Raw genomic sequence first — 26,777 nt, forward strand, 5'->3', positions numbered from 1 at the left:
CCTTGGATGGTGACAGCTCGCAAAAGGGAGCATAGCTTTAAATTGAGGGATGATAGATAGGACAGATGTCAAAGATAGTTTCTTTACTCAGACAGTAGTAGGGGCATGGAACACACTACCTGCAACAGTAATAGACTCACCTACTTGAAGGGCATTTAAATGGTCATTGGATAGGCATATGGACAAGAATGGAATAGTGTCGGTTAGATAGACTTCAAATTGGTTCCACAGTTGGGTGCAACATCGATAGCTGAAGGACCTTGACTGCATTGTAATGTTCTATATTCCATTTCTCCAGTTTCAGACCTTTCAGCTTCCCCAACACTTTCTCCTTTGGGATGGCCCATCATGCCCACCTCTGCCCCCTGACTTTCTTGAAGTGCTGGTCTGCTGCTGGTGTCTTCCACTGTAAAAACTGATGCAAAGTACCTACTGAGTTCCTCTGACATTTTTTGTTCCCCATTCTTACTTCTCCAGCCTCAATTTCCAGCAGTCCCAATCCACTCTTGCCTCTCCACTACTCCTTCCTTAACAAGAAACACTCTTGCAATTTTCTTTTCTATTACTAGCTAGCTTACTCTCATATTTCATCTAGTCCCTTCCTTATTGCATTCGTTATCTTATTCCAATTTTTTAAAGGCTTCCCAATCCTATGGCATCCCACTAAATCTTCACCACATTGAAAGCTTTTTCTTATCTGACTTCTCTTGTCAGCTATGGTTGCATCCTTGTCCTCTTAGCATATCACTAGAATAGACACCAGCAGATCGACAGCAGCCAAATAAAAAAAATCTCTCAGCTCTCTGCAATAAGCCACTTTAAACCTGAATAACAGTAACCTATCTTTCCTTCAACAGATGCTGAAAGTTGTGAAATAAAAGACAGAAATTGCTGGAGCAACTCAGCAGGTCTGGCAGCACGTATGGACAGAGAAACAGACGTAACATTTCGAGACAGGTGACTGTACTTGAGTTATTTGTAAGGTGGGATTGGATAAGTCAGAGACCATTCATAGGTGAACCAATCACCCTGTGTCTCTTACGAACAAGTGGAAGCATCTGAAAAAAGGGGATGTTCGAGGAGAAACCCTCAGATCATCAAGAAACAACCCAACAGGTCCAGTGAACAGGGACTACAGAACTGTATTCCCACTTTTCCATCTGCCCATGTGTCTTTTGTTTTCCCTGTTTTTATTTGTCTGTGTATATCTGTGCATATAGGTGCGTGTGTGTGTGTGTGTGTGTGTGTGTGTGTATAAAGAAGAATATATAAGGATTTTGGAGTTTTAATTTGTCGAGTTGATTTAGTTCGATTGTTTATCTGTGATCAATATTGACTCCGGTTAAGTAAGAAGCCTGATGCTTGTTTTTTTGTGAACCTGATATTCAGGTTGTTTGGAGATTCTTTTAAACATTAACTTCCATGATAACTTCAGGATTAACTGCAGGAGCTAATCCAGTACACAGCCCCATTGAGTTATGACAATGAGTTTTACAAAATTTTAGTTTGCCCACATTTAGAATATTGCATGCAGTTCTGGTTGCCACACTCCCAGAAGGACATGGATGCTTTGGAGAGTGTACAGAGAAGGTTTACCAGAATGTTGCTTGGTCTGCAAGATTTTAGTTATGAGGCAAAATTGTAAAAAGTTGGATTTTTTTCACTGGAAAGATGGAGTTGGGTAGGGGTGGGGGGTGAAACTGGTACCACCTGATCAAGATCGACAAAAAAATGAGAGGCATACATAGGGTGCATAGTCAGAGACCCTTTTCCCAGTTTGGAAACTACAAGAGGGCACAGGTTCAAGATAACCTTTTTGATGAAAAAGAAATTTATTCACCCAGGGAATGGTGAGCCTGTGGTATTCTCTGGGGCAGAAAATGGCTGAAGCCAATACCCAGTTTTATAAAGAAGGAGTTATATACAGTTCTTAGAGCAAAGGGGATCAAAGGTAGGGTGGGAGGAGAAAGTGGGTAAAGGGACTTGTTTTTTATTCACTCATGAGACATACTGGCTGGGCTAGTATGAATTGCACATCCCTAGTTGCCCCTTGAGAAGGTGCTCAGGAGCTGCCTTCATGTGCTGCAGGTAGATACACAACACCATTGGCGAGGGAATTCCAGAAATTGACCCAGTGACAATGAAGGAACAGTAACATTTTTCCAAATCAGGATGGTGAGTGGCTGGAGGGGAACCTGCAGGGGTTGGTGTTACCATGTATCTGCTGCCCTTGTGTTTCTAGATGCAATTAGTTGTAGGATGGAAGGTGCTGCCTGAGGATGTTTGGTGAATTTCTGCAGGCAACTTGTAGATGGTACACACTGCTACAATTGAGTGTATGATGGAGGGAGTGCTTGCTTGTGGAAGTGGTGCCAATCAAAAGGACTACTTTGTCCTGGATGGTGTCAAGCTTCTTGAGTGTTGTTGGAGCCACATCCATCCAGGCAAGTGGAAAGTATTCCATCACATTCCTGCCCTGTGGATGGTGGACAGGATTTGGGGATTCAGGAGGTGAGTTATTCACCACAGTATTCCTACATTCTGACTTGGTCTTGTAGCCAATGGGTTTATGGGGTGAGTTCAGTTGAGTTTCTAATGTATGATAACCTCCACAATGTTGATAGTCAGGGATTCAGTGACAGTAACACCATTCGAATGTCAAGGAGTTTTGATTAGGTTGTTTCTTATTGGAGATGGTCATTAATCTGGCACTCGAGTGGTGCAAATGTTACTTGCCACTTGTCATCCCAAGCCTGGATATTGTCCAGGTCTTCTTGCATTTGAACACGGACTGCTTCAGTATCTGAAAAATCATGAATAGTGCTGAACATTGTTCGATCGTTGGTGAACATCTCCACTTTATGATGGAGAAAAGGTTATTGATGAAGCAGCTGATGGTAGTTGGGTCCAGGATACCACAATGAGGATCTCCCTGACTAACCTCCACAAGCCACAACAGACTTCGCAAGTAGCAGGCATGAGTCCAACCACTGAACAGCTTCCCCACCCCCCACCCCGAGATTTTCATTGATCCCAGTTTTATCAGATCTCCTTGATGTCCTGCTCAGTTGAATGCAGCCTTGATGTTAAAGGCTGTCTTCTCACTGAATTGGATAATCAGCCATGATCATATTGAATAACAAAACAGGCTCAAAGGGACCAATGGCCTATTTCTGTTCTTTGATTCTATGTTCCCTTGGCAGGAAGTATGTGCACATACTTGAAGCAGATGGTTCCCCAGACACAACATCTGTGGTAAAAGCCAGCAAGCAGCATCCAATCTGTTTGTGACCAGAATGTTGCAGCAGTTGGGGTGAGGAAATCATTCATTTGCATAACAAGTAGATTCCAGAAAAGCAGTTCATGCTGAGAATGATGAAAGCACCTTGTACAGACAGCTCCTGGAATGAGCACTCCATTTTGTCAGACTTTCTGAATGACTCGAGGCCCAAGTATCTCTGTCTTCATTGAGTATATTTAAGACAGAGATAGACAAGTTCTTAGAGTCAACGAGATGAACAGCATGGAAACAGACCCTTCTGTCCCAACTCGTCCATGCTGATCAGACATCTTAACCTAATCTAGTCCCATTTGCCAGCACTTGGCCCATATCCGTCTGAACCCTTCCTATTCACGTACCCAGCCAGATGCCTTTTAAATGCTGCAATTGTACAGCCTCCACCATTTTCTTCGGCAGCTGATTCCACACACGCACCACTTTCTGTGTGAAAAGGTTGCCCCTCAAGTCCCCTTTATATCTTTCCCCTCTCACCTTAAACTATGCCCTCTAATTCTGGACTCCCCCACCCCAGGGAAAAGACTTACAGAGTGGAAACAGGCCCTTCGGCCTAACAAGTCCACACCAACCCTCCAAAGCCCAACCCGCCCAGACCCATTCCTCTACATTTATCCCTTCACCTAACACTACGGGCAATTTATCATGGCCAATTCACCTAACCTGCACATTGTTGGACTGTGAGAGGAAAGCGGAGCACCCGGAGGAAACCCACGCAGACACGGGGAGAATATGCAAACGCCACACAGTCAGTCGCATGAGGCAGGAATTGAACCCAGGTCTCTAGTGCTGTGAGGCAGCAGTGTTAGCCACTGTGCCACCGTGTCGACCTTGTCTATTTATCCTATCCATGCCCCTCATGATTTTATAAACCTCTATAAGGTCACCCCTCAGCCTCTGACGCTCCAGGGAAAACAGCCCCAGACTGTTCAGCCTCTCCCTATAGCTCAAATCCTCCAACCCTGGCAACATCCTTGTCAATCTTTTCTGAACCCTTTCACATTTCACAATATCCTTCTATAGGAAAAAGACCAGACCTGCACGCAATATTCCAATAGTGGCCTAACCAATGTCCTGCACAGCCGCAACATGACCTCCCAACTCCTGTACTCAGTACTCTGACTAAGAAAGGAAAGCATACCAAACGCTGCCTTCACTATCCTATTTACCTGCAACTCCACTTTCAAGAAACTATGAACCTGCACTCCAAAGTCTCTTTGTTCAGCAACACGCCCTCAGACCTTACCATTAAGTGTATAAGTCCTGCTAAGATTTGCTTTCCCAAAATGCAGGACCTCACATTTACCTAAATGAAACTCTATCTGCCACTCCTCAGCCCATTGGCTCATCTGATCAAGATCCCAATGTACTCTGAGGTAGCTTTCTTCGTTGTCCATCACACCTCCAATTTTGGTGTCATCTGCAAACTTACTAATTATACCTCCTATGTTCATATCCAAATCATTTATATAAATGATAAAACGTAGTGGACCCAGCACCGATCCTTGTGACACTCAACTGGTCACAGGCCCCCAGTCTGAAAAGCAAGTCTCCACCACCATACTTTGTCTTCTACCTTTGAGCTAGTTGTGTATCCAAATGGCTAGTTCTCCCTGTATTCCATGAGATCTAACCTTGCTAACTAGTCTCCCAGGAGGAAACTGTTGAATGCCTTACTGAAGTTTATGTAGATCATGTCCACCACTCTGCGTTCATCAAATCTCTTTGTTACTTCTTCAGAAAACTCAATCAAGTTTGTGAGACAGTATTCCCCACTCTCAAAGCCATGTTGACTATCCCTAATCAGTCCTTGCCTTTCTGGGTACATGTACATCCTGCCCCTCAGGATTCCCTCCAACAACTGCCCACCACCAATGTCAGGCTCACTGGTCTATAGTTCCCTGGGTTTTATATATCACCTTTCTTATTTAGTGGCACCACGTTTGCCAACCTCAAGTCTTACAACTCTTCACCTATGACTCTCGATGATACAAATATCTCAATAAGAGACTGAACAATCACTTCTACAGCTTCCCACAGAGTTCTGGGGATTTATCCACTTTTATGCATTTCAAGACATCCAGCAACTCTTCGTCTCAGCTGTCTCCCTCCACAAATGTTACCAGACCTGCTGAGTTTCTCCAGCAATTTCTGTTTCTGCCTTCTATTGTGCAACTTTGAACCTACCACAGTCTAATCTCATTACAACCTTGTGTCAATCCCCAGTAAAGTTCCATGGTCTTGCCAGCTAAAAACCCTTGAATCGAACTCAACACTAACTGCACCATGATGCCTAGTTTTGAGCTGTGAGATAGGTTCTGAAGCGATACTGGAATGATTCCTGATGAAGGGCTTTTGCCCAAAACATTGATTTTCTGCTCCTCTGATGCTGCCTGACCTGCTGTGCTTTTCCAGCACCATACACTTGACTCTGAATCTATACCATTTAGCAGGGTGGTAGTGCCACACAGCACAGTGATTCTCAATGACTGAAAGAGCCATTATTACACAAAGCACACCCTGTTTGAATGAACCGAATGCAACACCTGACAATAGACTATTGGTGCAGGAGTAGCCCGTTCGGCCCTGCGAACCAACCACCATTCATTATGATCATGCCTGATCATCCACAATCAGTATCCTGTTCCTGCCTTATCCCCATAAGGTTTGATTCCAAAATCTTTTAAGAGCTCTATCCATCTCTTTCTTGAAAGTATCCACAGACTTGGCCTCCACTGCCTTCTGGGGCAGAGCATTCCACATACCCATTACTCTCTGGGTGAAAAAGTTTCTCCTCAACTCTGTTCTAAATGACCTACCCCTTATTTTTCAACTGTGTCCTCTGGTTTGGGACTCACCCATCAGTGGAAACATGCTTCCTGCCTCCAGAGTGTTCTATCCTTTAATAATCTTATACGTCTCAATCAGATCCCCAATCATCCTTCTAAACCCAAATGTATACAAGCCCAGTCATTCCAATCTTTCAACATATGCTAGTCCCGCCATTCCAGAAATTGACCTCGTGAACCTACGCTGCACTTCCTTAGTAGCCCGAATGTCCTTCCTCAAATTTGGAGATCGGCACAGTGGCACAGAGGTTAGCACTGCTGCCTCGCGCTGCCAGAGATCCGGGTTCAATTCCCGCCTCGGGCAACTGACTGTGTGGAGTTTGCACGTTCTTCCCGTGTCTGCATGGGTTTCCTCCGGGTGCTCCGGTTTCCTCCCACAGTCCAAAAATGTGCACGTCAGGTGAATTGGCTATGGTAAATTGCCTGTAGTGTTAGCTAAGGGGTAAATGTAGGGGTATGGGTGGGTTGCGCTTCGGCGGGTCGGTGTGGACTTGTTGGGCCGAAGGGCCTGTTTCCACACTGTAAGTAATCTAATCTAAAACTGCACAAGATACTCCAGGTGCTGTCTCACCAGGGCCCTGTACAGCTGCAGAAGGACCTCTTTGCTCCTATACTCAATTCCTCTTGTTATGAAGGCCAGCATGCCATTAGCTTTCTTCACTGCCTGTTCTACCTGCATGCTTGCTTTCATTGACTGATGTACAAGAACACCTAGATTAGATTAGATTCCCTATAGTGTGGAAACAGGCCCTTGGGCCTAACCAGTCCCCACCGACCCTCCAAAGAGTAACCCACCCAGACCCGTTTCCCTCTGAGTAATGCACCTAACACTATGGGCAATTTAGCATGGCCAATCCACCTGACCTGCACATCTTTCCCATTTACCTAACTTGACTCCATTTAGATTGTAATCTGCCTTCCTGTTCTTGCCACCAAAGTGGATAACCACACATTTATCCACATTAAACTGCATCTGCCATGCATCCACTCACCTAGCCTGTCCAAGTCACCCTGTATTCTCACAACATTCTCACGGTGGCACAGTGGTTAGCACTGCTACCTCACAGCGCCTGAGACCCGGGTTCAATTCCTGACTCAGGCGACTGACTGTGTGGAGTTTGCACGTTCTCCCTGTGTCTGCATGGGTTTCCTCTGGGTGCTCCGGTTTCCTCCCACAGTCCCAAAGATGTGCGGGTCAGGTGAATTGACCATGCTAAATTGCCCGTAGTGTTAAGTAAGGGGTAAATGTAGGGGAATGGGTCGGTTGCGCTTCGGCGGGTCGGTGTGGACTTGTTGGGCCGAAGGGCCTGTTTCCACACTGTAAGTAATCTAATCCTCCTCACATTTTACCCTGCCAACCAGCTTTGTGTCATCATCAAATTTGCTAACATTACTTTTAATACCTTCATCTATATCATTAATGTATATTGTAAACAGCTGCAGTCCCAGCACCAAAACTTGTGGTACCCTACTGGTCACTGCCTGCCATTCCAAAGGGGACCCATTTATCACTACTCTTTGCTTCCTGTCAGCCAGCCAATTTCCAATCCAAGTCAATATTTTGCCCCCAATACCATGTGTGCTAATTTTGCTCACTAATCTCCTATGTGGGACTTTATCAAAGGCTTTCTGAAAGTCTAAGTACACTACGCTGAAGTAAGAAAAACACCCACACTCACCGCCTTTGAGTCCAAGAATCCTAAAGCTAACCTGGACTGAGAGATTTTGATATGGACAAAAGCCCACAGTTTGTTATAGACCAAACCAAACTCTCTCAAAATATGCTTCAGAGATTGCCTAGACCATAACATTTTTCTTATTTTAAAGACAAGCATTTTGTTCCGAATGCAATTCGATTAGTCAAACTACCAGGTTTGAAGCAAAACACATTTTATTTATGCGCTACAGTGATGTAGTGTAATGAGAACAGTCTCTCTCACAACATCAGCAAAACTAAAGAACTGACCATTGACTTCTTACTGAACACACCCTCATCTACACCATTGGAGCAGGGGTTGAGAGTTAGGAGTGACGATAACTGACAACCTGTTCTGGACCTCCCATGTAGATGCGACGGTCAAGAAGGCACAACAACGCTGCTTCTTCCTCAGGTGGCTCAGGAAATTTGGCATGTCCATAAGGACCCCCAGCAACTTTTACAGATACACCATTGAAGCCATACTGTCTAGGTGCATAATAGCCAGAGACTTTTCCCCAGGGCAGGATTAATTGGTACGAGAAGTCATAGTTTGAAGATATTAGGAGGAAGGTATAAAGGAGAAATCAGAGGTAGGTTCTTTATGCAGAGAGCTGTGAATGCATGGAATGCATTGCCAGTTGAGGTGGTGGAAGCAAAGTCATTGGGGGCATTTAAGCGACTGCTGGACATGCACATGGATAGCAGTGAGTTGAGGGGTACGTAGGATAAGTAACTATATTTTACATTAGGATTAAATCTCAGCACAACATCATGGGCCAAAGGGCCTGTTCTGTGCTTTACTTTTCTATGTTCTATGTTCTAATAGCAATTGCTCTGCCCAGGACCATAAGAAACTGCAGGAGATTGTGTGCACACCCCATCCTGGAAGCCAATCTCTCATCCATGGACTCCATTTACACAGCTCGTTGCCATGGAAAGGCTGCCAACATCATCAAAGACCCATCGTACCCTGGTAATGATCTCCTCCAACCTCTTCCGTCAGGCAAAACACAAAAAGCTTGAACAAATGCACCAACAGGTTCAGGAATAGCTTCTTCCCTTTCATTATTAGACTGATGAATGACAAAGAAGTTAAAGTTGGAGTTGCCTGCGTCTTTCAGGAAAGTGGAAATAATTGTGGCAAAAGCTCAGCGTCCACAGTTGCCAGGATTGCAACCAGAATAATTGGAAATGGCTAAAATTCAATTGCAAATGGAGCAGCTTAAATGTGAGGCAATGATAAGGGAAAAAGGAAATGGAACAGTTGGAATTATGATTATAAGCAGAGGAAAAAGCACTGGTAGAACAAAAAGAAAACAAAGGAAAAAGAGTTAGAGGAAAGGGAGAGAGTGTTTTTGAACTTCAGCAGTTGGATCTGAAAACTCAAAATCAACTTAAAATGGTGGAGGTAGAAGTGAAAGGTCAGAGTAGTGATGAGGACAGAGAGAGAGAGCAATCCATTGCAGCCAAAGGCTTGGTGGGGAACTGTTTAAATATGTCCAAATGTTGCCTAAGTTATACAAGAAGGATGTAGAAGCCTCTTCCATTTCATTTGAGAAAGTAGCTGAACAAATGAAATGGCCGGTGACCATGTAGATATTGTCGATTCAAAAAAAGTTGGTAGGTAGAGCCTATGAGATATTTGCATCATTATCAGAGGGGTTAGTGGGAAGTTTGATGAAATAGCCATCTAAAGCGCATACGAACTTGTGACAGAAGCCTATAGACAACTTTTTAGGGATAATGGTCAAATGTATATAGAGTTTAAGGGGCGAAAAGTGTGGCACTGGAAAAGCACAGCACGTCAGACAGCATCCAAAGAGTAGGAAAGTCATTGTTTCGGCAATAAGCCCTTCATCAGGAATGTTGGGGGAGGAAGGGGGCTGAGAGATAAATAAGAGGTTAAGGTTGGGGGGCAAGTAGCTGCGAAAGCAATAGATGGATGCAGCAGGGGGATGGTAGTGGTAGTTTGGAGCAGAGGGCGGAGCAGATACCTGAGAAGGAAGATGGACAGGTAGGAAAGTTCAAGAGGATGGTGCCGAGTTAAAGGGTTGGATCTGGGATGAGGTGGGGGGAGGGAAGATGAGGAGACTGGTGAAATCGGCATTGTTGTCATATGGTTGAAGGGTCCCAAGTTGGAAGATGAAGCGTCCTTCCTTCAGGCATCAAGTGGCTTGGATTTGCCAGTGGACGAGGCCCAGGACTTTCATGTGCTTTGGTGGAGTGGGATGGAAAATTAAAGTTATCAGCCACAAGGTGGTGGGGTTGTTTGGTGCGTGTGTCTCAGAGATGTTTCATGAAACATTGTGAGCATTGGTATCCTGTAGCCCCAGTGTAGAGGAAACCACATCAAGAACAACGGATACAGTAGATGAGGTGTTTGGATTTGCAGGAAAATCTCTGCTGATGTGAAAAGATCCTTTGGGGCCTTGGATGAAGGTGAGGGGGGAGGTGTAGGTACAGATTTTACACTAGTCAAATGAAGTAATTTTGATAGATGAATAAGTGCATCTGAAAATACGTCAAACATTTGATGCTCTTAGAGAGACTATTCTTTTGCAGGAGTTCAAAAATTCACTTCCTGAAGTAGTGGCAACTCATGTGGAAGAGCAGAAAGTTAACACTGCAAGATAAGCAGGGAAAATGGCAGATGACCAATGATTTGGTTCATGAATCAAAGTTTGGCCACCAACATCAATTTCAATCTGAGAGAGTTAGAAATTGGGGAAAAGAAAATCTCATGAATGATAGCAAAGATAGATTACCACAAAATACTAAAAGAAACCCATGACAGGGAAAGGAAAGTTAAAAAAAAAAATCAGGGGCTTTCCCTGTCATAAAGTTGCAGTGTTGGTGGTTTAGAAAAAGCACTGGAAGACAGATGTGGGAAAACAGGAGACGCCAGTGAGCTTGGTTGAAGAGGTAAAGGAAAGTAGTAAAAATATGAATTACAAATAATTTCGGAGGAAGTAACACTGAAAGCAAAACACAAACAGGGTGAGAGGGGAAAGATATAAAAGAGACCTAAGGGGCAACATTCTCACGCAGAGGGTGGTACGTGTATGGAATGAGCTGCCAGAGGATGTGGTGGAGGCTGGTACAATTGCAACATTTAAGAGGCATCTGGATGGATACATGACTAAGAAAGGTTTGGAGGGATATGGGCCGGATGCTAACAGATGGGACTAGATTGGGTTAGGATATCTGGTTGACATGGATATGTTGGACCAAAAGTTGTTTCTGTGCTGTACATCTCTATGACTCTTTGATTCCCTGATTGGGATAAGGGAAGTCCGTTTGTACTTTCTGCGATCAGATATGCACCAAATGGATCAACCAAATTCAGTCCATTTGAATTCATTTTTGGACATGAAGTAAGAGGACCGTTAAAATTGATTAAGGAGAAATTAATAGGTCAGATCACCCATTTGGACTATGTGTCAAATTTTAAAGAACGATTAAATAGAGCTGAAGAGTTGGCAAGACAGCATTTATAAGTATCACAGCATATAATGAAACAATGAAACTCCAATCAGTCTGGTTTTGTACAGAAATGAATTGGATTTTGAGAGGCTTTTTGTTCATATGGAAACAGATGAGACGTCAGGCCAACATGGTCATACTTTAGAAGTGACCTGTATAATGAAAGAGGAGTGGTCGGTTCTTTAGCTAGCTGAGCAGTTTTTAATTGAGTCCTGAACAAGGAAGTTCAACAGGGAGCTGTGTGGAAACACACTCTCTTTTCTACCCTTCAACTTCAATCTGTAAGCATGTGCTATATTTAGTCTGGTTTTTAAAGGGAGTTTGCATGCTGGGACCGTTGTGTATATTGGGAACAGCATAATTAAGTCGAGCTGAACAAGTTGAATTCTGTAGGTGTTCTTTATTCTGTTTGTTATGTTTCATTGTGTAACTTTGTGAATAAATGTTTTGTCAGTTTTAAAATCTAGTAATCAGCCTAGCTGTCTTACTCAGGGTAATTTTCACTGTACACTTACCGAAACAAATTGCGAAGTTTTGGTCTGGGGCTGCCTTTTAAGAATGTGTTGAGTGATCTGGCCTAGTCTGTAACAGATTGGGAGCTCGATCAGGACTTTAAACAGTGAGTGGTAGGTCTTGGATGTTGAAATCGTTGGGTAGACAAAGCTTGGGTTAGTAATGCCTCTTTCAGTCACCAAACCTTTTCTGGATGAGGATGCGGTGACTTTAGAAGATTTGCAAATAGTGAAGAAGACCAAGTTGCAAGAATTAGCAGGGAAGCTGGAATTGGACCTGCCTGCTTCTGTGAGGAAATGAGAGATAATTACAGCTGTAGCTCAGCATTTAAACTTGCCGGAGAAACCATCAGAATCTACAGCGATGGCAAGAATCCAATTGCAAATGAAGCAGCTTGAGTTAGAGGCAAGAGATAAGGAAAGGACAACAGAAATGTAACAGTTCGAGTTGCGATTAAAAGCAGAAGAGAGAGAAAAAGAGAGAGCTTTTGAACTTCAAAAACTGACACTTAAAGGGAAGTCAGCTTAAAAGGCTGGAGATAAAGGCTAAGGGTAGGTTTAGTGAGGAAGAGTGAGGATGAGAAAGTCCCTGGTAGTCAGAAGGCTAGTGAGAAACGGTTTAAGTATGTTCAAGCACTACCTAAACTTTATGGGAAAGATGTGGAAGCCTTTTTCATTTCATTTGAAAAGGTGACTAACAGATGCAGTGGCCAGTGGCAATGTGGGTTTTGTTGATCCAACCAATCTTGTACGTAGGGATAGTGAGGGAATAACATCCCGAACAAAGGAGGTATCTGGGGAGTATGAGGAGGTGACAAAAGCCATCTTCAGTGCAAATGAGCTTGTATCAGAAGCCTATAGACAACGTTTCATGAACCTAAAGAGGGATTCTCGTGAAACCTACATTGAGATTGAAACAATCAAACAGAGTAATTTTGATAGATGGATAAGAGCTTTAAGAAAAGAGTAATCTTATGATGTCCTTAGAGAGGTAATTATTTTGGAGAATTCAAAAATTCATTGCCTGAAGTAGTACAAACTCATGTTAAAGAGCAGAGAGTTAAAACAGCAAGGTTAGCAACTGACGTGGCTGATTTGGTTTCCAAAATCAACTTCAGTCCAGGAGGGATAGACATTGGGGCAAAGAGAAATCTCCACGTGGAAAGGGAAAGGTAGATCTCAATGAAGATAATAAGGATAACTTACCACAGGGTAAAACAAAAACCCTTGAGAGGGACAAAGAAGTTTAAAGGCTCTGGTCTTTTTATTGGAATAAAGTGGGCCACACAAAAGCACAGTATTGATGGGCGAGGAGAAAGTCAGATGTAGATAAACCTGACAAGCCTGGAGGTTTTGTTGGACAGTAACAGAAAGCACAAGGGAAGTTAGACAACTCCCTCCGAGTGTACAAGACGATCAGAGGTTGGTTAAGGAGGAAGTGCAAGATCTGCTTAAAATATATCCATGCAAGGGTAAAGTTTATTCACATAAGCCAGGTGTAATAGGTAAGGATAAGGAGGTTACAATATTAAGGGACACAGGATCCTCTCAGTCTGTAATGCTGAAGGATGGGGAGATATGCACACCTGAGAGACTATTACCAGAGAAGGTAGTGATAACAGGGATTCATGGTGAGACAAAAAGTGCTCAATTATGTCAAGTGAGGCTAGAGAGTCAGAGAAAAGTAGAGGATTTCTGGTTGGTGTACTGGACAAACTCTCAGCTCCAGGAATACAATTTGTCCCTGCAACTGATTCACCGATAGGCGTGCTGCCTACTCTCGTTGAAAAGCCAGTGGAGACGCAGGCAACTGAAGACATGGAGAATGTTAATGCAGAAATTTTCCTGATTATGATCACAAGATCACAAAGGCACAAGTTGAAGCAGGAGAGATTCAAAAGGCACAGATAAGGAAGCTGACATAGTGTTATCCAAAACTTTCTTTGATCAGATAAGTGGAACAGAGAAGGAGAAAATGGGTAAACATGCAAGTACTTTTACCTCTGCTAAGCTGATTGAATTACAGCAGAAAAATTAGGAGTTCAAACAGTTATATCAAAAGGCATTTACAAAGAAAGAAAGTGAATACATTCCTTTGTGTTATTACTCAACAAATACTGTCTTAATGAGAAAATGGAGTCCATCACACATTCAAGTAGATGAAAAATGGGCAAAAATTCATCAAATTATTTTGCCAGTAGGATACAGAAAGGAGATGCTGCGATTGGTACATGAGCTACCATTTGGAGGGTCATTTAGGGGTGAGGAAAACACAGGGTAAAATACAAAGACAGTTTTACTGGGCTGGACTGCACAAAGATGTAGTTGAATTTTGCCAGATGTGTCATACATGTCAGAGGATCGGAAAACCACAGGCAGTAATAAAACCTGCACCTTCAGTACCTTTTCCAACATTTGAGGAATCTTTCACAAGAGTCTTCATTGATTATGTAGATCCCCAACCACAAATAAAAAGTGGGAATAAGTATTTATTAACAACAATGGATGTGTCAACTAGATTTCCAGAGGCATAACAGGTGCAGCCTAGAGCTCTGTGGGAAGCTAGGGAATTGATTGTTCAGTCTCTTACTAAGATATTTGTATCATCGAGAGTCATAGGTGAGCTGCCAGAAGACTGGAGGTTGGCAAACGTGGTGCCACTGATTAAGAAGTGCGGTAAAAACAAGCCAGGGAACTATAGACCGGTGAGCCTGACCTCGGTGGTGGGCAAGTTGTTGGAGGGAATCCTGAGGGACAGGATGTATATGTATTTGGAAAGGCAAGGACTGATTAGGAATAGTCAACATGGCTTTGTGCGTGGGAAATCATGTCTCACAAACTTGATTGAGTTTTTTGAAGAAGTAACAAAGAAGATTGATGAGAGCAGAATGGTAGATGTCCTCTATATTGACTTCAGTCAGGCATTCGACAAGGTTCCCCATGGGAGACTGATTAGCAAGGTTAGATCTCATGGAATACAGGGAGAATTAGCCATTTGGAAACAGAACTGGCTCAAAGAGAGAAGACAAAGGGTGGTGGTGGAGGGCTGTTTTTCAGACTGGAGGCCTGTGACCAGTGGAGTGCCACAAGGATCGGTGCTGGGTTCTTATTATATATAAATAATCTGGATATGAGCATAAGAGGTATACTTAGTAAATTTGCAGATGACACTAAAATTGGAAATGTAGTAGACAGTGAAGAAGGTTACTTCAGAGTACAACGGGATCTTGATCAGATGGATCAATGGGCTGAGAACTGGCAGATGAAGTTTCATTTAGATAAATGTGAGGCCCTGCATTTTGGGAAAGCAAATCTTAGCAGGACTTATACACTTAATGGTAAGGTCCTGGGTAGTGTTGCTGAACGAAGAGATCTCAGAGTGCAGGTTCATAGCTCCTTGAAAGTGGAGTCGCAGGTAGATAGGATAGTGATGCAGCATTTGGTATGCTTTTCTTTATTGGTCAGAGTATTGAGTACAGGAGTTGGGAAGTCAGGTTGTGGCTGTACAGGACATTGGTTAGGCCACTGTTGGAATATTACATGCAATTCTGGTCTCCTACCTGTCAGAAAAATGTTATGAAACTTGAAGGGGTTCAGAAAATATTTACAAGGACGTTACCAGGGTTGGAGCCCTTGAGCTATCGGGAGAGGTTGAATAGGCTGGGGCTACTTCCCCTGAAGCATCGGAGGCTGAGGAACATGGATAGGATAAACAGACAAAGTTTTTTCCCTTGGGCTGGGGAGTCCAAAATTAGAGGGCATAGTTTAGGGTGAGAAAGGAAAGGTATAAAAGAGACCTAAATTTTTCATGCAGAGGGTGGTACGTGTATGGAATGAGAAAAGAACTAGCTCAGAACATAAAGACAGATAGCAGAAGTTTCTATGAATATATAAAATAAAAAAGAGTGGCTAAAGTAACCAATGGTCCCTTCGAGGATGAGAAGAGGCATTGAGCCAAGGGATATGATGAAATGGCAGAGGTATTGAACAGGTGAATTGTGTCAGTCTTCACAGTGGAAGACACGAAAAATTGACAAAGAGACAAAAGTAGGTGAGGATCTGGAAACAACACTATCACAGAAGAGGTAGATAATGGAGCTAAGGATAGACAAATCCTGGCCATAATGGAATGCATCTCAGGGTACTAAAAGAGATGGCAGGAGAAATAGCAAATACACTTGTGGTAATTTTCCATAATTCGCTGGACTCTAGGGTGATTCCAGCAGATTGGAAAACAGCAAACGTGATGCCACTGTTTTAAAAGGGCAGTAGGCAAAAGATGAGGAATTATAGATCAGTTTGCTTAACTTCTATAGTGGGGAACATGTTTGAGTCTATTATCAAGGAAAGAATAACTGGGTTCCCTCCGCCGCTGCCAGGAACACAACCTTGCCTCTGAAATACTCGACACCTCGATGCCGTCTGAGCTTGCTGAAGTCACTAAGTAAGACTGAACAGAAAAAGGGGAAAAAATAGAAAAAGTGGATGGACCCTAGACTCCTGTGCTCTGATATAACTGAAAATCTTGTTGGATTAACTCAGTGGGCAATCGTAGATCGAAACTGTGGGGTAAGGGTCACGGACAGGTCAGACAAGGTAGGGATTTATCTTTAAAGGAAACGAGTGAAGTTGATGGGCTTGTCTGAGAACAAAAGAATCACAAAGCCACCTTGATGGAGAACATATTCTGATGTTGTGCAAAAAAGTAAGTTCAAATTAACCTTTCAAACAGGACCACGCAATTGAAATTCAAATTCCAACAGCATAGACTGTTGCAGATCAGTCACCACATTACGAAAGTTCAGTGATGTTCTCCACTGTAAAAGGATCAGTACTGTAGTGTTGCTGAGGACAGAGTGAAAATTTGCCGCTACTTTGCTTCTTAACATAGTTCGAGGTTACAGAGTAAATCATTTTGGATAGAGATGAGGAGAAATGTCTTCATCAGACAGTGGTGAGCCTGTGGGAGTCACTTAAATCTGAAGAACATACCAGACCAATCCATTCCACATTTCACCAACTCTGGATACACTGAGTCTTTGATAAAAACTGAGGTTTCTGTTTTCAAGACAATGCTGTGAGTTACAGAGTTCACATGCCATTTATGTAGAGCTAGCTCCCAGAAAGGACAAAAAAAAAGAATGAATTGGTGAAAACTTGGAATTTCACCTGCTTCAAATCTCTCTCATGAGTTTGAAGCCCAAGTCTTTTAGATTTAAGGGCAACCAATCATTCTCTCCCTGAGAAAGTAAATCTGTCTAGGGAGTGCAAAACCAGGGGTTACAGTTCAAGGATACAGAGTAAATCATTTTGGACAGAGATGAGGAGAAACCTCTTCGGCAGAGAGTGGCGAACTTGTGGAAGTCAGAAAACACTTCAAGCCCAAATATTAAATGATTTAAATTGGGAGTTAGTTTACAGTTTAGATTAGATTACTTACAGTGTGGAAACAGGCCCTTTGGCCCAACAAGCCCACACCAACCCTCCGAACGGCAACCCACCCAGACACATTCACCTACATTTACCCCTTCACCCAACACTACAGGCAATTTAGCACAGCCAATTCAGCTAACCTGCACATTTTTGGACTGTGGGAGAAAACTGGAGGAAACCCACGCAGACACAAGGAGAACATGCAAACTCCACACAGTCACCTGAGATGGGAATTGAACCCAGGTCTCTGGCACTGTGAGGCCACAGTCCTAAACATTGTGCCACTGAGCCGCCTCTTCTTGGTGCTAACTGGATTAAAGTGTTTGGGGAGCAAATAGGGACAGGGGACTGAGTTGGAAGAACAGCTCTGATCATCCTGAATGGTGGATCAGGCTCGAAGGGCCAAATGGCCTACTCCTACTCCCATTTTCCATGTTACTCTGTCTTCTCATTTTCTCACGCTGTTAACCTCATCACCAATGGAGTAAATGTGGGTTCCACACCTTCAGAATGAACCCTGAGGCAGGGAGCATGTTAACACAGGTATATTATTGCACAGCCTCTGATACTTGGCTTGGATACAATTGGCAGTGAGCTCTCAATGTGACATGAGGCTGCTGTGAGGGAAATAGGGCTTTACACCAACAGCTCAACAACAGAAGCTGGGAAACGTTGAATGATAGAAAGTGCAAGAGGGCCATTCAGCCCATCATGTCTCCTTGGGAGAGGAGTACATTTAGTCAGAGTTGACAATACTTTGTCTGGTCCAAGCCGAGACACAGACCCTGCTTCTCACGGAGCACCAAAGCTAATCTAAAACTGTTCAGTCCATTCCTACCTTCAATCCTCATCGTTAAAATTACAGGAAATTAAAAGAGGAAGCAACAGGAAAGAGGATGGAAAGCTCGAGTGTCAGAAAGGGAAGGAAAGAAGGAGAGAGTGAGGCAATCACACACAGGAATCTGCATTATCACCCATTTTCCAGGTGACAGAATTAAACGAATCATAAAAGGCTGAGGGTGGGGTCAAAGAGGAGGGAGGAAACTTTATAAACACAGAAGGCTGGACAGAGAAACAGAGCAGAAGGCGACACAAGAAAGAGAGACAGAGAGAGAGGGAGAGAGAGACAACAAGAATGGCATCACAAGTACCTGGTGGTGTATCTGATGTTGCAGCTGTCACTACTGAGATCCAGGCTATTGTCCAGTGTGTAAGTAACCTTTCTCCATCTCCACTTTACCCTTTAAAACAAACCAGACCAATCCACGCCACATTTCACCAATTCTGGATACCACACTGAGTCTTTGATAAAACTGAGGTTTTTGTTTTCAAGACAATGCTGTGAGTTACAGATTTCACGTGCCATTTATGTACAGCTAGCCCCCAGAAAAGACAAAAAAATAGAATGAATTGGTGAAAACTTGGAATTATATGATTGAGGAAAGAAAACCTTTCTACCCAAGACATTGGCATTAGCTCAACTTTCACCACTGCCTGTGGGATTGGTTTAGTGTCCCAACCGAAAGACCCTATCTCAGTGCAACAGGTAGTCAGTACCGACCCTGAGACAGTGCAGCTCTCCATTGGCACTAACCCTCTGACAGTGCGGCACTCCCTCAGTACTGACCCTCCGACAGTGCAGCACTCCCTCAGCACTGACACTCGGTCAGTGCGGCACTCCCTCAGCACTGACACTCAGTCAGTGCGGCACTCCCTCAGCACTGACACTCGGTCAGTCTGGCACTCCCTCAGTACTGACACTCGGTCAGTCTGGCACTCCCTCAGTACTGACACTCCGTCAGTGTGGCACTCCCTCAGCACTGACACTCGGTCAGTGTGGCACTCCCTCAACACTGACACTCCGTCAGTGTGACACTCCCTCAGCACTGACACTCGGTCAGTGTGGCACGCCCTCAGCACTGACACTCGGTCAGTGTGGCACGCCCTCAGCACTGACACTCCGTCAGTGCGGCACTCCCTCAGCACTGACACTCCGTCAGTGCGGCACTCCCTCAGCACTGACACTCGGTCAGTGTGGCACTCCCTCAGCACTGACACTCGGTCAGTGTGGCACGCCCTCAGCACTGACACTCGGTCAGTGTGGCACGCCCTCAGCACTGACACTCCGTCAGTGTGGCACGCCCTCAGCACTGACACTCCGTCAGTGCGGCACTCCCTCAGCACTGACACTCGGTCAGTGTGGCACTCCCTCAGCACTGACACTCGGTCAGTGTGGCACTCCCTCAGCACTGACACTCGGTCAGTGTGGCACTCCCTCAGCACTGACACTCGGTCAGTGTGGCACTCCCTCAGCACTGACACTCGGTCAGTGTGGCACTCCCTCAGCACTGACACTCGGTCAGTGTGGCACGCCCTCAGCACTGACACTCGGTCAGTGTGGCACGCCCTCAGCACTGACACTCGGTCAGTGTGGCACGCCCTCAGCACTGACACTCGGTCAGTGTGGCACGCCCTCAGCACTGACACTCCGTCAGTGCGGCACTCCCTCAGCACTGACACTCGGTCAGTGTGGCACTCCATCTGAGAAAGTCTACAGCCTTAAAATTTGTATTTAAACATTTAGATTAAAATGTGATGCTGAATTATAGAACACTTTTACTGCACGTCAAAATAGACAGGCACGAAGGCTCAGAAAATGGGGGGATCTTAAGGAATGCAGAAGGCAGGGATACCTGGCCTCACCGAGTGATAACAGGATGCTGTAAGACAATTAAGAACATTTCCCTTAGCATCAGTGAACCTGTGTGAACAGCACACCAAGTGATAACACTCACAGCCGTTCCCTTGTGAAATTAATGACAGTGTTTGATTCTGACCCTGAAACGAAATCTGTACTATCAAAAGCTTTGTAATTAATGGTTGTCTACTACAGTGGATTCTTATTACCCCTTGCAAGCAGGGCTGACACAAAGAGAAAAAAAAACTTTTCTGACTTGAGAGTTTAAAAGGACACTAGAAAGAGAGAGAGAGAGAGAGAGAGAGAGAGAGAGACCATTTTCGTGTTGAGCCTGTTGAATCCAGTAGAAAATTAATTCTTAGTGCTTATCTGCTATGGATTGAATTTAATTGCATTTTGTAGACTTATGATGATATTGAGTAGCCATTACCGGTTATTAAATACAAACTCTCTAAAAGGTAATGTTGATGAAGCCTTAACTTACTTACTGTTCTTGCAGATCACTTTATAAACCTTACAGACTGCCCCACCATCAATTCTAACTAATCAGATCTTATGTCTTGTTGGAATTTGAATCACAAACTTGAAAAGAAGGCATGTTTAATTCGAGACTCATTAATCATTTTAAATACAACCTTACAGTAACATTTCAGCCTCAGGTACAGAATGACTCTGTGCTTAAGATAAAAAGCAGGAATCTGCTCCCAGCTTCAAATTATTCTAAACCTAACATTGAGGAGATCCTGACACAATCTTGTCGGGAAGCCATTTTATGGTCAAACGTTTGCCCTCCTTGCTAAGTTGCCATTTCATAAAACAATTGTATCAGACACTCAGAAATTGGGCCCCGCTGACACCTCAGCAAAATATCTGGATGGTCAATGTACAGACTTGTACATAGGAATGATTAATTCCGATCTCTGTTTGTAAAGAAATGCAATGTGTGCATTAGAATGGCATGACCAATTGTACAGATATCAAAATAATTTTATGAATAAAGTATATTTTTGAAATTAAAAAATTGTATCAGACATGCGAGCTGTGCAAGGTTACCTGATGGACTGTCCAATTAGCCGAGACTGGTACCTCTTTATGATCGGGACTTATCTCGCTAGCAGGCCCCGAACTCAGCTGGGTATGCTTTTCTCACCAGATGGATAGTTCAAGGACTGTAGGAGTGATCAGTCAAGCGCACACAGGTCTGTCAATTAACTTCTCTTCCTTACAAATTGTTGTCTTTCACTGTTATCTGTCTAAGGATGAACATGCAGTGTTTTTTGTAAAGTTTTGTATGAAGGAAGCCACTTTGTTGCAGTACACCGGAGTAGACTGCTGAGGCACTGGAAGAGGTGGTACCCTACTCTCCGAGGTGATTAGAACCTAGTCAGTTTAGTTAATAGGTATAAGTGTTATGTTGTAACAGTGATGCTGTTAGTGAATAAAGGGGATGTTTAAAATTAATCTAAACTGTCTGTAAGAGATTTTTATTCCAGACTTCCAAAGAGTACGATCTCCGGAACAAATCGAGAGGCGCTTTACAGGTCTAAGCCCACAGGGATTCCCTGGGCCGACCAAACCTCTACTGTAACACCTCAGTACTGACCCACTGACAGCACGGCCCTCCCACAGCACTGACCCACGGACAGAGCGGCCCTCCCTCAGCACTGACCCACGGACAGTGCAACACACCCTCAGTACTGACCCCTCTCAGTACTGACCCTCCGACTGTGTGACACTCCCTCAGTACTGACCCTCCGACAGTGCGGCAGTCCCTCAGTACTGACTCTCCGACAGTGCAACACTCCGTCAGTACTAACCTTCTGACATGCAGCACACCCTCAGTACTAACCCTCTGACAGTGCAACACTCCCTCAGTCCTCACCCTTAACAATTTCTCCTTTGAATCCTCCCACTTCCTCCAGACCAAAGGCATAGCGTTGAGTACACAAATGGGCCCCAGCTCTGCCTGTCTCTTTGTTGGCTACATAGAACAGTTGATCTTCCGTAATTACACCGGCACCACACCCCACCTCTTCCTCCGCTACATTGATGACTGCATTGGCGCCACCTCGAGCTCCCACGAGGAGGTTGAGCAATTCATCAACTTTACCAACACATTCCACCCTGACCTTAAATTTACCTGGAGCATCTCTGACACCTCCCTCCCCTTCCTGGACCTCTCCATCGCCATTAATGATGACCGACTTGACACTTACATTTTTTATAAACCCACCGACTCTCCCACAGCTACCTGGATTACACCTCTTCCCACCCTATCTCTTGCAAAAATGCCATCCCAAATTCCCAATTCCTCCGCCGTATCTGCTCCCAGGAGGTCCAGTTCCACCGTAGAACACACCAGATGGCCGCCTTCTTTAGAGATCGCAATTTCCCTTCCCACGTGGTTAAAGATGCCCTCCAACACATCTCGTCCACATCCCGCACCTCCGCCCTCAGACCCCACCCCTCCAACCATAACAAGGACAGAACGCCCCTGGTGCTCACCTTCCACCCTACCAACCTTCGCATAAACCAAATCATCTGCTGACATTTCCGCCACCTCCAAAAAGACCCCACCACCAGGGATATATATTCCCTCCCCAACCCTTTCCGCCTTCCGCAAAGACCGTTCCCTCCGTGACTACCTGGTCAGGTCCACGCCCCCCTACAACCCTCCCTCCCATCCTGGCACTTTCCACTGCCACAGCAGGAACTATAAAACCTGTGCCGACACCTCCTCCCTCACCTCTATCCAAGGCCCTAAAGGAGCCTTCCACATCCATCAGAGTTTTACCTGCACATCCAACAATGTCATCTATTGTATCCGTTGCTCCCGATGTGGTCTCCTCTACATTGGGGAGACTGGGCGCTTCCTAGCAGAGCGCTTTAGGGAACATCTCCGAGACACCCGCACCAATCAACCACACCGTACCGTGGCCCAACATTTTGACTCCCCCTCCCACTCTGTCGAGGACATGGAGGTCCTGGGCCTCCTTTACCGCCGCTCCCTCACCACCAGACACCTGGAGGAAGAACACCTCATCTTCCGCCTCGGGACACTTCAACCCCAGGGCATCAATGTGGACTTCAACAGCTTCCTCATTTCCCCTTCCCCCAAGTCACCCGAGTTCCAAACTTCCAGCTCAGCACTGTCCCCATGACTTGTCCAGATTGTCTGACCTGCCTAGTTCCTTTTCCACCTATCTACTCCACCCTCTCCTCCCTGACCTATCATCTTCATCCCCTCCCCCACTCACCCATTGAACTCTATGCAGCATTCTCTCCACCCCCACCCTCCTCTAGCTTATCTCTCCACGCTTCAGGCTCACTGCCTTTATTTCTGATGAAGGGTGTTTGCCCGAAACGTCGAATCGCTGCACTTTGGATGCTTCCTGAACTGCTGTGCTCTTCCAGCACCCACTGATCCAGAACCCGCCCTCAGTACTGACCCACGGACAGCGCGACCCTCCCTCAGTACTGACCCACGGACAGCACGGCCCTCCCTCAGCACTGACCCATGGACAGCGCGACCCTCCCTCAGCATTGACCCATGGACAGCGCGGCCCTCCCTCAGTACTGACCCACGGACAATGCAGCACTCCCTCAGCACTGACCCTCCGACAGCGCGGCACTCCCTCAGCACTGACCCACGGACAGCGTGGCCCTCCCTCAGCACTGACCCTCCGACAGTGCGCCACTCCCTCAGTACTAACCCTCTGACAGTGCGCCACTCCCTCAGTACTGACCCTCTGATGGTGCGTCACTCCCTCAGGACTGACCCTCTGACAGTGCGCCACTCCCTCAGTACTGACCCTCTGATGGTGCGTCACTCCCTCAGGACTGACCCTCTGACAGTGCGCCACTCCCTCAGTACTGACCCTCTGATGGTGCATCACTCCCTCAGTACTGACCCTCTGACAGTGCGGCACTCCCTCAGTACTGACCCACTGACAGTGCGGCACTCCCTTAGTACTGACCCCCTGACAGTGCGGCACTCCCTCAGTACTGACACACTGACAAGCAGCACTCACACAGTACTGACCCGCTGACAGTGCGCCACTCCCTCAGTATTGACCCTCCGACAGTGCGACTCTCCCTCAGTCCTGACCTTCTGACAGTGCGGCAGTTCCTCAGTACTGACCCTCTGACAGTGCAGCACCCCCTCAGTACTGACCCTCTGACAGTGCGACACTCCCTTAGTACTGACCCACTGACAGTGCGGCACTCCCTCAGTACTGAACCTCTGACAGTGCGCCACTCCCTCAGTACTGAACCTCTGACAGTGCGCCACTCCCTCAGTACTGACCCTCTGATGGTGCGTCACTCCCTCAGTACTGACCCTCTGACAGTGCGGCACTCCCTCAGTACTAACCCTCTGACAGTGTGGCACTCCCTCAGTACTGACCCTCTGACAGTGCGGCACCCCCTCAGTACTGACCCTCTGACAGTGCGGCACTCCCTCAGTACTGACCTTCTGACAGTGCAGCACTCCCTCAGTACTGACCCTCTGACAGTGCGGCACTCCCTCAGTACTGACCCTCTGACAGTACGGCACCCCCTTAGTACTGACCCTCTGACAGTGCAGCACTCCCTCAGTACTGACCCTCTGATACTGCATTGTTCACTAATGCTGACATTTTCTGTTTTTCTCCACTGTGTTTGTCCCCAGTTGAAATGCTCAGTTGTGGAAAAGTTGAAACGCCCTCTGCATGTTTATCAGGCAATCTCTTATCGCTCACAAGTGGTTGCTGGAACAAATTACTTCATCAAGGTTTGTAAATACAGACACCCTGTTATCCTCTGACAGTTTTACCTTCACAGAATCCATCCAAAGGCTCTGTCTAAAAACCAGATAAATTACAAAGTGCTGTGGCTATTCAGCCCCTGGAGCCTGCTGTGTTATTCGCTCAGGATCTGATTGTGTCCCGAGTGCCTCTATGTACTGACCCACCAGGATGCTATCCTTCCTGCTTATCACTATTCCTGCCTTTGTGATCTGCTGTCAGAGTTATTTCTCTCTCACCTCATCCTTACACCTTGCACTCGCTGTGACATCCTTCTTCCAACTCTGTATCAGACAACCCCACTTCCTGCTGCTCTCCGTGATGCCTTCTCTGCCGCTATCCAATCTACTGACATCCTGACCACAATCTTCCCTCTCGTGTTCCTACTTCACATCTAAATCCAACCGCACTTCACTGTTCACTGTTTCAAAGTCTTATTGTTCCCTCCTTCAATCAATATCAAAATCACATCATTGGGAAAACTCACTCTGTTCAGTGTTTGAAAAGTTTGCATTCTGTTTCATTCGGTTTCTCTGTTACTTCAATAAACCAATGTCTCAACTCACTGGGAACACATTATTTGGGGAAGATTTGATCACAGATTTCTGTAATGCCCCAGTAAAAGACAAGAGAGATGGGTGGAAACGTATGAGCTCATGGACAACTCAGGAGGGACTGGAGGAGGTTAGAGAGATAGGGAGGGATGCAGGGGCTGGAGGGGGTTACAGAGATCGGGAGGGGTGTAGGGGCTGGAGGGGGTTAGACAGATCGGGAGGGGTGTAGGGGCTGGAGGAGGTTAGAGAGATAGGGAGGGATGCAAGGGCTGGAGGGGGTTACAGAGATCGGGAGGGGTGTAGGGGCTGGATGAGGTTAGAGAGATAGGGAGGGATGCAGGGGCTGGAGGGGTTACAGAGATCGGGAGGGGTGTAGGGATTGGAACTGGTTCCAGAAAAAGATAGGGTGGCGAACTGACACAGTTTTCACTGTTGAAGGGTCAGTATTGAGTGACCAAAAGGTATAACTGAAATTGTATGCATCCTTTGTGAATTTAAAAATCACACAACACCAGGTCACAGCCAACAGGTATATTGGCAAGTACAAACTAGCTACCTGATGAAAGAGCAGCTCTCCAAAAGCTGCCAAATAAACTTATCGACTATAATCTGGTGTTGTGTTTTTTTTTAATTTTGTTCACCCCAGTCCAACAACAGCACTGCCCCCCCATTACATTGAAAACTTATTGCTGTCTTTTTATTTTGCAGGTTGTGGTTGGGGATGCCAATGAGTACATCCACATGCGGGTGTTCGAGCCACTGCCCTCTTCTGATGAGAAACTATCACTGTCGGATATCCAAACCAACAAGAAGCTGTTTGATGAACTCGAGGCCTTCTAGGAGAGACCCAGCACATTGCCTGCATGTCCCTCCCCTCACGCTCAAACACCATTTATAAACAAACTCCCTGCTTTTTGCCTCCCTTTCCCTCCTGATCACTGGACTCTCCCTCCCCCAAATACACTGGAGTGGTTCAAGGAGGCACTTGACCTTCTCCAGACCAATTAGTAACAGGGCAACAAATGTTAGCTCGGTGTTTATTCCTAATGCTCCACGGGATTAATGATTCCAATACAAAAACCCACTCTACCCATCACACAAAACATCACCAGTCAGAAAAGCTTTAATGCTGTGCTCATGGGATCACGTTTTGTGTAAAGCCACCCCAGTCACGGGAGATCTGAAAGGTTCCTCTGCCACGGCATGCCCCTGGAAAGCTAATCAACTGTAATTGCATCACAAAATATTCAATAAAAGCATTCTGATGCATTTACTTGTGGCCGTTGATTCTTTCAATTTTGGAAGTAAGGTCAGATGGATATGAAAAACAATTGTTGAGTGCCCTGAGGGATACCGGCTTCTATCTGAACACAGGAAAGGTGGTGTCTGACAGATCAGGATTTGTAAATTAGATTTTGAAGTAGAGATAAAATATAGGTATGGATTCAGTTCTATGGAAGTTTTTTTTTA

At 45.3% G+C, this 26,777-nt stretch overlaps 1 protein-coding gene across 1 annotated transcript; it reads left to right on the top strand.

Moving 5' to 3' along the window:
- Positions 1-18,345: 18,345 nt before the first annotated feature.
- Positions 18,346-26,576, top strand: LOC132834538 (cystatin-B-like). The gene is made up of 3 exons (XM_060853469.1): positions 18,346-18,481; positions 24,639-24,740; positions 26,016-26,576. Exons 1-3 carry the CDS (start codon positions 18,407-18,409, stop codon positions 26,145-26,147), a joined length of 309 nt encoding a protein of 102 aa, XP_060709452.1. The 5' UTR covers positions 18,346-18,406; the 3' UTR covers positions 26,148-26,576.
- The last annotated feature ends 201 nt before the right edge of the window (positions 26,577-26,777 follow it).

The sequence above is a fragment of the Hemiscyllium ocellatum genome, chromosome 40 (genome assembly GCF_020745735.1).
Source record: "Hemiscyllium ocellatum isolate sHemOce1 chromosome 40, sHemOce1.pat.X.cur, whole genome shotgun sequence".
Classification (NCBI taxonomy): Eukaryota; Metazoa; Chordata; class Chondrichthyes; order Orectolobiformes; family Hemiscylliidae; genus Hemiscyllium; species Hemiscyllium ocellatum.

What these genes read in the sequence shown, in the direction of transcription:
- LOC132834538 (XM_060853469.1), top strand. Translation starts at nt 18,407, where the DNA reads ATGGCATCACAAGTACCTGGTGGTGTATCTGATGTTGCAGCTGTCACT. An exon ending in TCCAGGCTATTGTCCAGTGT is followed by an intron (nt 18,482 to 24,638) that starts GTAAGTAACCTT and finishes GTTTGTCCCCAG; the next exon opens with TTGAAATGCTCAGTTGTGGA. An exon ending in GAACAAATTACTTCATCAAG is followed by an intron (nt 24,741 to 26,015) that starts GTTTGTAAATAC and finishes TTTATTTTGCAG; the next exon opens with GTTGTGGTTGGGGATGCCAA.